General features: G+C 49.9%; 1 protein-coding gene across 1 annotated transcript in view; it reads left to right on the top strand.

The window, feature by feature from the left end:
- The first annotated feature begins 5,708 nt into the window (after positions 1-5,708).
- Kcnk9 (potassium two pore domain channel subfamily K member 9) overlaps positions 5,709-15,889 on the top strand; it is a 34,538-nt gene continuing 24,357 nt past the window's right edge. The window contains exon 1 of the mRNA XM_052161569.1: positions 5,709-5,991. Coding sequence (XP_052017529.1) covers positions 5,709-5,991 — 283 coding nt within the window. The remainder of the gene's footprint in view (positions 5,992-15,889) is intronic.

Genomic DNA, 15,889 nt, shown 5'->3' with positions numbered 1-15,889 from the left:
GACAGAGGGTTCTGAAATGGCTTTCTGGGACCCGATGTTGCTTCACCCTTAGGTAGTTCCATCCTTGAGTGAGTTTGGGAATCTCCCATAATAGTACTACTGTGTGGGGAGTGACAACCCTTGTTAGCAGACCAAAGCTTTTCAGAAGACCCATGTTTTCCTCTGCTTAATTCAGTGTTGGTGAAATGGGATACCCACAGAGCACACTTACTCACATATGAAGAATAGTTTGGGAAATACTGGGTAAGCTTTCTTGGAATCTGATGAGACTGGAAGGTTGAGATGAAGGCAGACTACTAACTGCACCAATTGCTTGGCTTTGGAGCATGTCTAAGGATGGAGGGAGCTTATATCGGCTGCTTTTCCTCTTGGTATATAAAATACTGTGAGACAAAGCAACTTGAGGAAGGAAAGGCTTCTTTGGGCTCCCCATTCCAGGGTAGACAGCTCATCATTATGAGGACAGCAGAAGGGCAGGAGCTTGAGGTAGCTGGTCCTATCACATTCACAGTTGGGAAGCAGAGAAAGGCCAGTGCTCAGCTCACTCTCTCCCTTTTAGTCAGTCCAGGACGCCAGCCTAAAGAAAACTGCTGTTTACAGTGAAGGTGGGTCTTCCTACCTCAATCAACCTATGGTAAGCGATCCCTCCCAGCTGTGCCCAAAGGCTAGCCTGTTCTAGATTCCATCAAGTTGACAATCAGTATTAACCATCCCAGGGCTCCCTGGTGGGAAGACTCCCCTCTGCTCCTACTTCCAGCTGGGGCTATGAGAGAACTCACCTTCACCTGCAAATCATGGGGATAGCTCTGTACCCTCTGCCTGCATTCAAAGATGGAGGTATGATTGTGACAATGCATTTAGCACTCCCAACGATTCATGATGTCCAGGGAGCCTCTTGGCTTCCAGTGCTGGCTTCTTCTCAGCCAAAAGAAATTGCCTGGTGCCAGCAGTGGCATCAGCCTAAGATATGTGTGCTATACTTCCTCCCTCCCTCCTTCCCTCTCTCCCCCCCTTTCTCCCTTCCTCCCTCCCTCCCTTCAGCAGCAGCCTCCCCCCCCCCCACCCCTGTGGTCAGACGCACAGCGGGGGTGTGAAGAAGTACAGGCTTGGGAGCCTGCCCTCATCCGTTGTGAGGCTAGGATATGCCCTCTCTGGTGAAAGGGCTGGAGGAAGGACAGCAGACATGTGTGTACAGAACAGAACAAACAAGTAGGCGGCAGAGTTATAAAACCAGGATGTGTTTTATTAGCGAATAAGATGCATCTGCTTTTATTAAAGAGCGGGCCAAAGTGGAAGGAGGTCTAGGGACTGACCCCTAGAGGGGCGCAGAGAGGCTGGGAGCCCACTCACTGGCCACAGCTGGGCCCTGTATTGATGTCCTCAGAGCCTTTCTCTTCCTGAACCTCTTACTCATGCCCAAGTCTAGTCAAGATGCCCCAGGGTTACACCTACAAACCTGCATCCCACTGGGGGAGGAGAGCTGTCACTGACTCAAAGGTGGACAGGGGAGCCTATGCCAGACAGCAGACAATGGCAAAAGCAATTTCTGAGCTTAATTGGCAATTACCCAACAGACAAGGACACTGTACCGTTACTTTTTGAACATTAAAAAAAAAAATCTGTGGGTTCAGCGCTCAACCCTGGGAGGTGAGACTCCTAGAATCACCCCTGGTGTGTGTGTGTGTGTGTGTGTGTGTGTGTGTGTGCGCACGCGCACGTTGCCACATCCTGAGCATCAACCTGGAATGGAAGCTGAGCATTTTCCCAAGAGAATGGGTACTAGGGATGCAGGCAGAACAGTCAGGACCCAGGCTCTTCTCCAAGGAGTTTCGGTTTCACCCTAAGTCAAAAGACATTAAAAAAAAAAAAAAACTGGGTTGTGGGATCTTTTTGCAGTCCAAGGAAACTTGGGACTGCAAAATAACTGGGATCTTGGAGGAAACTCTGGAAAGAAGTCTGGGGACAATGGTTCTAGATGGGAGTAATTCTGTGGTCTTGGACAGGAGGCCTTTCCTTCACCTATAAAACAAGCTGAAGGTCCTTTCAATTTTTTCAAAAAGCTGTTTGGAACTGGAGCTTCTCTGCGCAAAGCCTGGAATCGAGTCATCGGAGCTTAGCCCATCCCCTCCCCCCCCTCCTGCACCCGCCTTTGGGGACAGCTTGGACTTCGCCGCAGTCTAGTTGGCTGAAACGTGGGCAGATCTGTGGGTCGGAGTCCAGCGCCCCCTGGTGGCGCCGAGACACACAGCCCTACCGGACTTCTTGCTGGCCCGACGGTCAGGCCGTGACTCAGGGTGCCAGAGCAGCGGGAGGCCTGACTGGGGTTCCATCGTGGGCTGAGCCACGACTCAATTAATTACCAGCTGCTGGGAATCTTTGTCGCTCGCTTGTGGTGACTCACCCCGCAGCCAGGCTCCCTTGCAAAGCAAGAGGGCCTTGGCTTCCAAAATGAATCCTGGGGAGTGCACCTGCTCTGGTGGAACTCCCCATCCGGGTACCCCGAAGACCCCACGGAGACCTGACTGTTCAGGCACAGCTCACAACCCCGACGCCCTTGCCCTGTGGTGCACCCACGATCCATTGAATTGGGGTGAAAAACTTTTTTTTACCTGGGAACCTACATGAAGCCCCTAGTCCTCCGGGCTATGAGTCTGGGTAGACAGAGGCTGGGGCATGGTCTAAGAGGTTGACGAACACAGGGTTTCTAAATCTCCAACACTTCAACAGCTGGGGTTGAATTACAGGCTGCTGCTCTCTCCGTGGACAGCTTCTAGCTCCCGCCTCTTAGCTGTTGCTTGGCGGGGGCGGGGGGGTCACCAGATCTCTTCATCAGTATCCTTGGCTAGGGACAGAGAAGATAGCCTGACCCTGGAAACCAAACCCCGGGGTCTCAAAAGCTTGGTTCTATGCGTTGCAGTCCACAGCAGCACTGCTCTAGGGAAGCTTTGTGGTCGAGAAAACCTCTGGGTAACCTAAAGAGAGATGGGTGGGTGGGGAACCCAGAAGCCTTAAACCGGAATCCTGGCTTCTTCCTTAAACGCAAAGACTAGTTACTCCCTGGCCAGATCCTCCCGTACCAACTCCAAGCCTGAACCTGGAGGGTGCCTCGCTGGTGGTTCGCCAGGGGTGGTGGGGGTGGGGGCGTTGTCCCCGCGCTCAGTTCCTTAGCAGAGGACAGCAAGAATTGAACGGAGAGGAAGCGCGGCGGCGGGGGTGGGGGGGGAAGAGAGAGGGGGGAGACGGGGGCGAGCGGGGGCGGGAGGGGGTACTGCCGGAGAGGGGAAATGAGAATTCCTTTCTTGAGGTGGAACTCTTAAGAGTGGTGGTCTGCGCTATTCGCCAGAGCTCTAGGGGAAAGTAGCTGGGGCTAGCAGGTGGAAGACCACCCAGGGCGCCAGCCACTATCCCAACTAAGGAGGCTGTCAAACCCCCAACACTCTAGAAGGCAGTGTCCCAGCAAGTAGGATGCTGCTGAGCCAGGTGGCTGCAGTAGCTGGAAGTGTGAGTGTGAGTGTGAGTGTGTGTGTGTGTGTGTGTGTGTGTGTGTGAAGGGGGAGCGTGTGGCCACTGCTGTTGCACTCTCGAGTGCTCATAGCCCCTTCCCTTTCTATTCCCAACTCTCCCATTTTGTTTTTTTGTTGTTTTGTTTTTCTGATAAGAGGTTAATCCGCCTCCACTGGCCAAATTCGTTTCTCATCCCCAGCTGCAGGACCCTCAAACTCTCCACTTTGCCAGGGCTGTGTGCGCTCTTAGGGGAGCAGTACTTTTTTCAGAAGGAAGCCACTCCATCCCCATCCCAAACGCTCTAGCGACTGAGCTCCCATCCCTGAGCCCTAGCGGCATCTAGTTCTACCCCTCTACCCCTCTACCCCTCTCTCTCTCTGGCCATCACTCCTGGGCTCCTTCGTGTGCACCCTGCGCAGCACTAGGTCTGCTGCAGGAGCTGCCACTGCCGCCTCACCAGCTGGCTGGGGACCAGGAGGGAGGTGGCGCGACCCAGAGGCTGCAGGAGGGAGGGAGGGAGGGAGAAAAGAGAGGAGGGAGGGAAGCCGGTCCTCGGAGTAGCTTGCCCCCCCTCGTCCCTCCCGCCGGAGCGGGGCCGTCAAACGCAAACACGCGCGCACGCACACCCGCGAATACATACACTCGGGCTCCCTCCGGCGCGCACGCACAGCGCCTCAGGCAGACCAGAGCGGCGGCTGCCTCTCCGGACTCCTGGACGCCAGAGTCTCAGGATCCTTGGGCAGCTGATGCGCCTTTGCCTGTCCCCTTCCCTACCCTTCAGTTCCTCCAGGGCTGCGGGATCCCTCCCGCCGCCGCCGCCACCTCGCCTGCCTCCCGGCGAGAAGCTGGCTGGCCGGCCACCGCCGCGCAGTTCCCTCTTCGTCCCCGAGGTAGCTCCGTCGCGGCTCCTGTCTTGGGCTTCGTCGTGTTCCTGAGCTTCAGAGGGTGAGCGGAACAAACTTCGCAGATCGGCTCTCGCGCGGCGGGCACCCCGCGTGCCCCGCGCGCCCAGGTGGGCACGGGGCGTTCGGATCTTGGGGCATCGGGTTTCCTCGCCCGTTGCCCCTGCTAGATAGACTTTCTCCCTGCTTGCAGGGATTCTAGAGACTCCTTCACTTAACAAACTTTCTATTTCCCCCAACCCAAGGGGGTGAAGAAAGCTAGCGGGAGAAGTAGGTCCCCACGGGGCAACCGCCACGCTGGAGGCGATTAGCTGGGCCCCGCTAACCGGGGAACGCATCAGGGATGGGGAACCCCTCCCTGGGTCTCCCTCTGTCCCGGCTACCGATCCTGCCCCAGCCGAGCCCTCAGGCTCGAGGGGCCAGGTGCCGAGGACCAGACAGCCCTCCCGGAATGAGCTTCGGCCATCCATCCGCTCGACCATCCGCACTGGGGCAAACCGCTTGACCCAGGCCTGGCATAGGGTGTCCCGGGTCCAGGATCGCTGGCCTCCGCGCCAAAGCAATGTCATCAACATGTCCACCATCTCGCGCATCCCGGTGGTGATCACCACGCCCGCGGACCCCCCTGTGTACGCGGAATCCGTTGCACTGGGTGCTCCCGAAGAACCCACTGTGCCCGCGGTACCCACTGAGCCCGCAAAACCCACTGCGCCCGCGGAACCCGCTGCGCCCGCAGAACCCGCTGCGCCCGCGGAACCCGCTGAACCCGCGGAACCCGCAGAGCCCGCGGAACCCGCTGTGCCCGCGGAACCCGCAGAGCCCGCGGAACCCGCTGAGCCCGCGGAACCCGCTGAGCCCGCGGAACCCGCTGCGCCCGCGGAACCCGCTGAGCCCGCGGAACCCGCTGAGCCCATGGAACCCGCGGAACCCGCGGAACCCGCTGAGCCCGCGGAACCCGCTGCGCCCGCTGAATCCGCTGCGCCCGCAGAGTCAGCCGAGCCTGCCGAGCCCGGGGCGTCCGCCGGTCCCGCAGAATCTGCAGAGCCCGGGGAGTCCGGTGAGATTGTTGAGTCCCCAGAGCCTGGAGCACCCGCGGAGACCCCTCAGCCTGCAAGTGGTGAAGTTCGTGTGAGTGAAGACTCCCAAGATGAGACCGAAATTTCCAACATCAGCTGTGGCATCTGCTGCTACCACCGCTTGCAACTTCGACTCCATCGTAGAGGAGGCTTGGTTAGCGCGGCGCTGCACTGGGATTCTCGTGGTCTGGTTCAACTCCCCTTTAGCATCTCCTTCTTCGCGGCCATGAAGCGGCAGAACGTGCGTACCCTGTCCTTGATCGCCTGTACCTTCACCTACCTGCTGGTGGGTGCCGCGGTGTTCGACGCCCTCGAGTCCGACCATGAGATGCGCGAGGAGGAGAAACTTAAAGCCGAAGAAGTCCGTCTTAGAGGCAAGTACAACATCAGCTCCGACGACTACCAGCAGCTGGAGCTGGTAATCCTGCAGTCTGAGCCCCACCGCTCTGGTGTCCAGTGGAAATTCGCCGGTTCCTTCTACTTCGCCATCACTGTCATCACAACTATCGGTAAGGGGTGGGTGTGCCGCCACCGGGTTCGTGGGAGACGCGGGAGGGGTCCAGGAGAGGTAGCGCACAAGGAGCGCAAGGTTGCGGTGGGGGTGGGGCTTCCCAGGTTCAAGACAGACCCCCTTTTCAGTGTCTCATCCCTCAGGGGCATGACCTCACTCTTCCAGAGGATCTGGTGCCCCCAGACTGCTCTGGTGTTTGGGCCAGTGCTGCTGTCTTGAGGGTGGAGGCGCCACTTTTGCAAAGAGTGGAGCGCCAAGAATAATCCCCCAGCCGAACACCCACCCACCTAACGCCCCTGTGCTGGCTACGCTTCCCTGAGTGGGTTCCAAGCCTTAAACTTACTATCTCTTGGGAATTTGGGACAAAGCTGGCGGGACATCAAGGTGATAGGAGGTTGCTTATGGTGCTATAGGAGGGGGTGGTTCTGATCCTTCCTCACCTAGGGACCTTTTAAGAATCAAGGTTTCAGTACCCAATATCCTTCTTTTGGGTGTTACTTCCTGAGAGAAGAGTTTTCTCTTCCATGGTCGGGATGGGGATGGCAGCAGGTGACCTGCAATGCGGTCCTGGTGGGTTGGATGGGGGCAGTGCTTGTTTGCCCTTGTGGACTGCGACTGTGGGTCAGGGGAATCTGGATGTTGTTTGAAAACTGGGGGAGTTTAACTCATTCTCGGGAAGAGTCCATCTAGAACAAGATGAGGTAGCCTCGTATGTGGATTCCCTCACACAGGTTACTGTCCACAGATCAATCTCTGGTGGATCCCTATGACTGCATTCCCACTGAAGCTGGGGTTGGGGGATGCCCCTAGACTTGCACATGGAAACCTGTGGGAATGGGAAGGCCAGACTTCATCCCAGGGGATGTGGTAGATGCCGTTCTGGCAGGAGGCAGAATGGCGTCTCTGGCTGGCCACTTGCCCTGTCATGGCACAATGCCTTGGCCCATCTCTTTGGACGTGTGAGGATCAGAATGTGGACTCAAAGGTGGTCTCTGTTGCCCCTGTGCCCTGATAAGAAACCCTCTCCACTTATTTCCTTTTTTTGGACCTCCCCTCTAATTTCCCCATGCATTTTAATTTTTATTTAAATTTTAATTTTTTATTTAATTTTTTATTTTTTATTTTAAATAAAATTTTATTTTAAATTAAATAAATTAAATTAATATATATTGGCTTGAAAAACTCTGTGCTGTTGGGGTGGGGTGGGGGTACACAGGATTTGACAGTGTCTGCCGTATGCAACAGGAAGCACCAGCCCAGGACAGCCTGACTTCCCTTCTCATTTGAAAAGACTTTTTGAGAGTTGCTTTATTTAAATATGCACTAAATCAGTGTAAGTTTTCATGTCTGGGGGAAAAGGCTTCACCTTTATGTTATTCATATAACATAAAGGACACGTTGTCCCTGCTGGCCCCAAAGCCCCCACCCTCCACTCTGTGGCATTTCCAGGCTGAAAGAGAGGCCACTGGTCACTGCGTCATTTCTGTCTTTGAACTGTGGTGGTGATATATGGATGTGTTCGGGGACAGGTATAATTTTTGGAAGGCAAGAATATTGCCTGTGACACACAGAGAGGGCAGAGATCTCATGGTCCCCTAAAAGTGCCTTTTGTGATCTAGGTCTGGAGCAGGGGCTTTGGTTTTCAGGCTAGTTCCCTGTAGCAAAATCAGCACAGAAAACTGTTGACTGCTCCCAAGAGGTGGGTGACACTGTGAGAGGGCTGGGGTTAAAAACAAGCAGAGTCATGTTGCAGCATTTCTCGAAAAAACAAAACAAAACAAACAAACTAACAAACAAAAAACCCAGTAACTGAGCTCGAGGTAGCTTGCACTAAGGTGCACTTCCTTCATTGATATGATTGGCAGTTCTGGACATAAGCTTCTAATATTTGAAACTCCATAGAAAAGGGTGTCGACAGAAGAGGAGCAAATGCGACTGCTGTCTTAGCCCCTGGAGAAGGGTGCTGTCATCAGTACAGGACCAGGGCCACTTGAGAAAGAGGAAAATGATCATTTTTCTAATTTATTTTATTGAGTTTTCTACTGATTTTTTTAAAGGTTGAAAAAACGCACACATACACATGCTCACATGTGCTCTCACATGCCTATACATACATCCACATTCTCATGCATATTCATATGCATGCATACATACACTTAAACACATTCACAGGCAGACATACATACATAGTCCAGGTACATGCACATATGTATGCATTCACATATATAAACTCACATGCACACATATGCATACATACACATGGACACATACATACACACATATATACATACATATATACATAAATATACTCATTTGCATGCACATTTACATACATGCAAGTACACATGTAGGCAGATACACAGTCATGCATATACACTCATATATATAGTCATATGCATGCAGATACACATGCATAGGTATACAAACAAGCATACATACATATATACGTACACATACCCACTTGCATTCACATCCACACACATGTAGGCAGATACACAAGCATACATATACATTCATCTATACATTCACATGTATGCACATACACATGCATAGTCATATACGCATGCATATATACACATGTACACATATGTACATGCACATACACACTTGCATTCACATTTACACACATGCAGGCACACACAGTCATACATACATACTCATAAATACATATATACTCATATATACTCACACATACATATATACATGCATAGGCACACAGATGCACACATATACTTTAATGCATACATACATGCATGCATGCATGCACACACACCTATGCACATACACACATGCACACACACACACATGTGAAGGCAGCTGAGCTTGAGTGGGAAGACTGGAACTGGAGTCCTCCATGCAGGAAGACTACAGTGATGCCATTTTCTGATTTCCAGCCTCAGTTTCCCCACCTGTGGAAGGGCTATTAAATGATAACCACTTGACAGACTGCCTTTTCTCATCAGCCGTGGGCATGTAGGATCACCCCACAGCCCTGCCAAATCTATACTCCTGTTTTTGGCTGACTGAATCTCATAGGGTCTGATTAGAGAACTGTTCAGCAGAAGAACTTAGATCTATAGGAAATAAAACACCTTTGCAATTATTTTTTCTTTTCTTTCTTTTTTTTAAATATGTAGGTACAAGTGAAGTGCTTTTAGGCCTAGGATAAAAAGCAGCCCAAGACTCTGGTTGTGGCAGGAGCCCCCGGAGCTGGCTAAAGAACATGGCTTCTCAGATGTAGTTCTTAGCTCACTCTTTGGAATGGAGTTTCAAAACATGTATACTTATCACTTTATTCTGAATCTGTAACTATGCTTTCATGAAAGACTTTCTCTTTCATGAGAGGCCATTATCTTGACTCCAGCCCTAGCTCCCTGAGGGTCCTATGCATGACAACTGCCCTTTCGTGTTATTCTCATGTTGCTGTCACTTGTAGCTCTCCTGAATGGAGTTTTACTGGTTGGTTTTGAACTTGGGTGAGAGCCCCTGTTTTGTAGCCCATTGACCTGACTGGCCGTGCAGTGGGGACCCAGGCAAGTGGGGGAAGCAGACGGTGCTGAGTAGAGTCTGCATGGGTACAGGGGATTTACTGGACTTTTTTCTGCTTGGGGATGAGGTCTTGGAGCTTGCATAATATATGACTGGTATAAACTTATCACCTCCCACAGTGGGAGGTTCAAGCTAAAACTGTCTCACAGTCAGCCTCTTTGCAGAATGTACCAGAGATGGGATTTTCATCACACTGTTTTTTACTGTCTAACATCTGTGATCTAGGTTGGTTACCTTTAGGACCATTTAAAAAGAAGACACCAGATGCCGTCTGAAAATCCTTGGAGGACAAGTTAAAGGCTGGTTTACCATGGGGGATGGAGGGTGGGTTTGTGGGATTTTCTCTCTAGCTACAGTTTTGAGGAACAGGGAAAAACATCCTTTCCTGACTCTCTGTGTCTGTCTGAAACTGAGGTTGCTGTCAAAGAAGGAGTGAAGGTGACTGCTTTAGGACTGGGGTCTGGAGACATAGGAGGGGCCTGCTGGGTGGGTCCTTAAGGGCCTTGCCCTGTTCTAGACAGACATCAAACTCCTTCTTTCCCAAGTCAGAAGCAGACCACTGAAGAGACTTTTCATAACATAGACAGCATTCGCCACAGGTTTTGAGGTGGTCATGAGACACATTCTCGTCAAGCACCTGCCATGACTTGCTTATGGTGCCTGCTTTGAGACCCCAGGGACAGTATAGATGACAAGATAAAGTCCAGTCTTCACAGAAGGTTCTGGAAGCCCAGATAGTTGGCGGTAGTCCAGTGTGAATCTGACACAGCTAAGCTCAGTGAGAGCCTTTACCTGCCCTGCGCCATTCACCAGGCTAACCACACACACACACACACACACACGCACACGCACACGCACACGCACACGCACACGCACACGCACACGCACACGCACACACACACACACACGCGCGCGCGCACATGCACACACACATGCACACACACATGCACACATGCACACACACATGCACACATGCACACACATGCACATACATGCACACACATGCACACAACATCCTTACACACATGCACACACATGCATAGCACCCTTTCACATACACATATATACGCACATATACACATATGCACATACATGTACACACATGCACACAGCATCCTTAAACACATATACACACACATGTACAGCACCCTTTCACATACACATACACATACACACACAAGAATAACATCCTTACACACATGTGTGCATGCTTTTGTGCACTAATACACACATATACATGGACACTCATGTACACATACCCAAAATCCTTACACACACATAAACACTCATTCACAGCACCTTTACACACACCCATGCACAGCATCCTTTATGCAAACAAACACACTCACACACAAGTACACCATCCTTACACCCATGTGTGCATGAACTTGTGCAACCATACATACACATGCACACTCATGCATGCATGCATGCACTGAATCCTTACATACACATGCACACTCACTCACACAGCATCCTTAGGCACACATGTACACACATGCACATTCACACATAGCATTCTTACACACACATATACATACAAGCACAGTGTCATTATAAACATATGTGCATGCACTTGTGCATACATACACACATGCACACTCACTCAAATAGGGCATTCTCACACATGTTTTTATGCACTTATACACTTATAAACACATACACACTCATGGATACATTCACGGAATCCTTACACACATGCATACTAACTTACACAGCATTCTTACACACATGTATGCACACAGATGCACAGCATCCTTTTACACATGTGTGCATGTACTTGTGCACACTGTACAGAATCATTACACACACATGTACACTCACAAACACAGCATCCTTACAACACATTCATATGCATGCATAGCATCCTTTCACCCACACACATACAAACTCACACACAAACACATCTTACACACATGTGAGCATGCTCTTGTGCACTCACACACATGAATACTCATGGATGCATTCACATAATCCTTACACACACATGCACGCTCACTTACATACAGCATCCTTACACACACATACACACACCAAAGCATCTTCACACATGTGTATGTGTTTGTGTACACATACATACATGCACACTCATACACACACATGCACACAATGCATACTCACACAGCATCCTTACACACACATGCATACACATGCATAGCATCCTTTCACATACACATGCACACTCACACACACAAGCATAACATTTTAAACTCATGTGTGCATGCTCTTGTGCACTCATACATACATGAACACTCATGGATGCATTCACAGAATCCTTATACACATGTGTGTATGTACTTGTGCACACATACACATGCATACTTACTTATACATGGAATCCTTACACATACATGCACACACATATACATTAACACATAGCATGCTTACACACATGCACATGCATGCATAGTATCCTTTCACACAGATATACACACTCACACACAAGTAAAACATTTTACATACATGTGTGCATGCAGTTGTGCACACATGTGTGCATGTAGTTGTGCACACATGTGTGCATGTACTTGTGCACACATATACACATGTACATTGATGCACACATGTACAGATTCCTTACTCATATGCGTGCGTGCACACGTGCGCGCGCGCACACACACACACACACACACACACACACACACACACACACAGTATCCTTACCCATGCCAGTTCTTCAAGCACCACCGTTACCCTCCTATTCTCCAGTCAATCTCAGCCTTGTAGATTCTTATTCTCCCTCAGGTCTAAACTGCCTTTGTTCCCTAAACCTACAGTGTCTCACATTGAACTTAGCATAGAGTAGGCATCCCACAAAGGTCTGCAAAGCTGAAGGTGGATCAATGGGACAGGCTGATGCCTGAGGAATCATGAAGCCTAATCTTTCTCTGTGTCTCTCTGTCTCTCTGTTTGTCTCTGTCTCTGTCTCTTCATCCATCTACTGACCCACGAGCTAGTGAGGATACTGCTCTGCTTGACAGATGAGGAAACTGGGGCCGATAAGGCAATGAGCAATAAAGGGGAGGGCATAGGAGACCATAGTGCAAATAGGGTCTCTTCATTGCAAGCTCTGGCTGGGAAGTCATCCCAAGGGTCATGGTGGGTCTATGTGCCCCACCTCACTATTAAGGGAGCCTGATTAGCCAAACCCAGGTGATAGGTAGCACTGGGAGCAAGAGAGTTCTGAGTTCTCCACATCTCGGTGGCCAGCAGCTATCATGCTGAGGATGCAGGAGATGCCCATAGACAGCTCTGCTTCCCTGGATCTTTTCTAGTCCTAGCCCCAGCCATCACTCACTCAGTTCAAGGCTCTTTAGCAATCATCCTGCTTACAGGTGCCATGGAGGAAGGAGGGAATAGGGCTGTTGATTTGGAGTAGCATCACAGATATTTCTCCCTAGATATGCAGAGATACCCTGGTGCTCTGAAACAAGAATGAAATGAGAGGCAAGGACCCCCACATTCACATGCTCTGTTCTGGCTCACCTAACCTAGGAAGATCAGAGAGGGAAGAACAGGAGCAGGAGGTGTATGTCCTATGGTAGGTGTCCTAATAAAGGTTGTCCATGCACTTACTATGGACGCCTCTATCCACCCATGCCTTTGCACACATGCACTCATTCATTTTGGGACCTCACAGCCACCCAATCTTTCTGCCACCCACCATTGTATCTTTTAATCTTCTGTGGACCTTGTCATTCATTGCCTCACCCACCAAATACTGTATCCCTACCCCATACATCATTCATTTCCTATTAGCCAGTCATCCTCTAGTCCTCCGTGCACTTGGACATCAGCCGACATCGCACCACTCACCTGCTATCCAACTTCTTCAATGGATGCACACTGTGGTCCTTACACATATCATTCAGCATTGGACACTGTGTCACTCCTCTTCTGTGAACCTGTCATTCATGTCCCCACCAGCCACAGTATTGCTCAGTCCTACATGCGCCCAACTTTCATTTCCCATTAGCCACCAGTGAAGACTCACTGCCCCAAAGGCCCCTCTTACTGTCCCACCCACTCTTATATCACCATTCTTTCATGAAACTCCTCTTTCTGACACGAGGTGTTGCTTTGTCCTATAGAACCTGTCATCAGTTGCCACCTGTGCATTGCTCAGTCTGCTGTATGTCTGTCATACCTTCTTCCTCAGCCGTTGCACCATCCAGTTTTCTACACACATACAATTCCTTCACACATCTGTCACTGTGTCCCTTGAGTCTCCATTCCTCTGCCATTCATTCCTGCACCTGACGCTGTGACCATCGCTCAATTATTGGGCACCTCTCATCCATTCTTCTACATTACGATCGTGTCATGTGGTCTTTCATAAAACTGCAACTCATTTCTGTCTCATTGTTGAAACATTTGGTCCCTCCACCCACATGCCGTGTACGTCCCCATTCAGTTAGTGCTCCCCTCCACTACACGTCACTTACTGCCCCCTGTATCTGCCATCCACTTCTTTATCTCTATCAACTTTCCAGTCCCCTTCCTCCCTACCATTATCTCTTCAACTATCTCCTACTTGCATACTTATCTTGCACAGTCTTCCCAATTGTCACTCAAACATCCAGCTGCCATCTCATCATTCAGTTCTCTACCAACTTGTCACTCATCCCCCATCCTGTCTTGGTATGACTAAGTTCTCCACATACCCATATCTGCCATTGTCTTAGCTTCCCAAAATCTCATATAGTTTCCCTCTGAGATATCACCACTCAGGTGTCTGGGAAGTGTCCATACTCCCACCTTCCATTGGAACTTAGTTCTTCACATGTCATCCATTTCCTTGCCTTCCATTGCCATCCTCTCAGTCACCTATTGACTGGTTATCCATCTCCTCATCTTTTATTGTGTCACTTGAAATTCCAGCTACCCGTCACTAAGCCTCCACCTACCACTGTAACTCTCAAACTCCAACTTCCCCATTCACCTCTGCACCACACATTCTTCCATTCATTTGCTGTCCAATAGAAAATGACCCTAAACCCCTCCAACCTCCATGGACTCTCCCTGTATCACCATTTCTCTAAGCCCACCATTGGGTCCCCATCTCACACGAATTGTCCAGTTCTTGCCCACCTGACAGTCATTCTCACTCCTGTCACTCTCTGGTTCATTTCTTCAAGGGCTTACCATTCATTCTTCACCTGCCAGGGTCCAGACCTCCCACCTGTCCTTTTTTCTCCATTCACAATTGTCCCATCCAGTTCTTCCTATACTCATCACTTGTTTCCTGTTTACCATGGTGCCATTGAGCTTTCATGTCCCCATTATCCATTCCCTTCCTGCCATTTTATCACCCAAACCTGTCCCTCTTTCCATTATCCCCCATTGTGCAACTCAGTTGTCTAGCTACCTACTGTTCACTCCTCTACCCTTCCTAACTTCCTTTAGTCATGCACACTCATCATCCTGTCCTTCTGCTGTCTGCTAGTGTATCATCCACTCCTAGGTGTACCCGCTATGCAGTTACATCATTAAATCCTCTGTGTATCTCTCATCTGTTCCCAGACACACCACATCACTCATTCTTTAAGGAACAGATTATCCACTCCACTATATACCACCAATCCTTCAGTCTATCTTGCACCTGTTATCCATCCTCCTATGCATCATTACATCACACAGTCCTTATTTATTTGGTTCTCCTAAGAACTGTCCCTCATCCTCTCCCCCGAGAATCATTGTATCATTTAGTCCTCCACACATCCACCACCCATTTCCCAATAGACCATGTCATCTCCCAGTGGCCCATGTTCTGTCACTATAACTATTGCATCACTCAGTCCTCATTGTACCCATCTTCTATCCCACTATATGCTGTGACATCACTCACTCCAAACATTACAACCTCATTCAGTCTTCCACACATCTATCATCAGTTATCCTATACATCATGAAATCAGTCAGTCCTCCACGCACTGTCTCTTCATTTCCCATATACATCACACTTTTCACTCATTCCTGCTCCTGTCATTTATTGTCCAGCATCTCATTAGTTCTCTGTGTGCTTGCCATTCCTTTCTCTGTGTGCCTGTTGTTCATTCCATTATACATCATTATGTCACCCAGTTCTCCATGAACCTGCCACTCATTCTAAGAACCAATGATTTCACTCTATCCTCTATGCTCCTGTCAATCATTCCTCTGTACTCCATTACATCATTCACTTCTCTGTGCACCTGCCATTTATTCTCTTATAGACTGTTTTGCTATATATTTGCCCATGTAACCATAATTCACTACCCATCAGCCATTGGATCTTTCAGCCATTCACTTGCTTACTACCTTTTCTCCATTTGTTAAGGTGTCCCTGACTCTTCCATGCAATTGTCACA

This window comes from Apodemus sylvaticus, chromosome 17 (genome assembly GCF_947179515.1).
Source record: "Apodemus sylvaticus chromosome 17, mApoSyl1.1, whole genome shotgun sequence".
Lineage (NCBI taxonomy): Eukaryota > Metazoa > Chordata > Mammalia > Rodentia > Muridae > Apodemus > Apodemus sylvaticus.
This window is presented reverse-complemented; position numbering and strand designations above follow the sequence as displayed.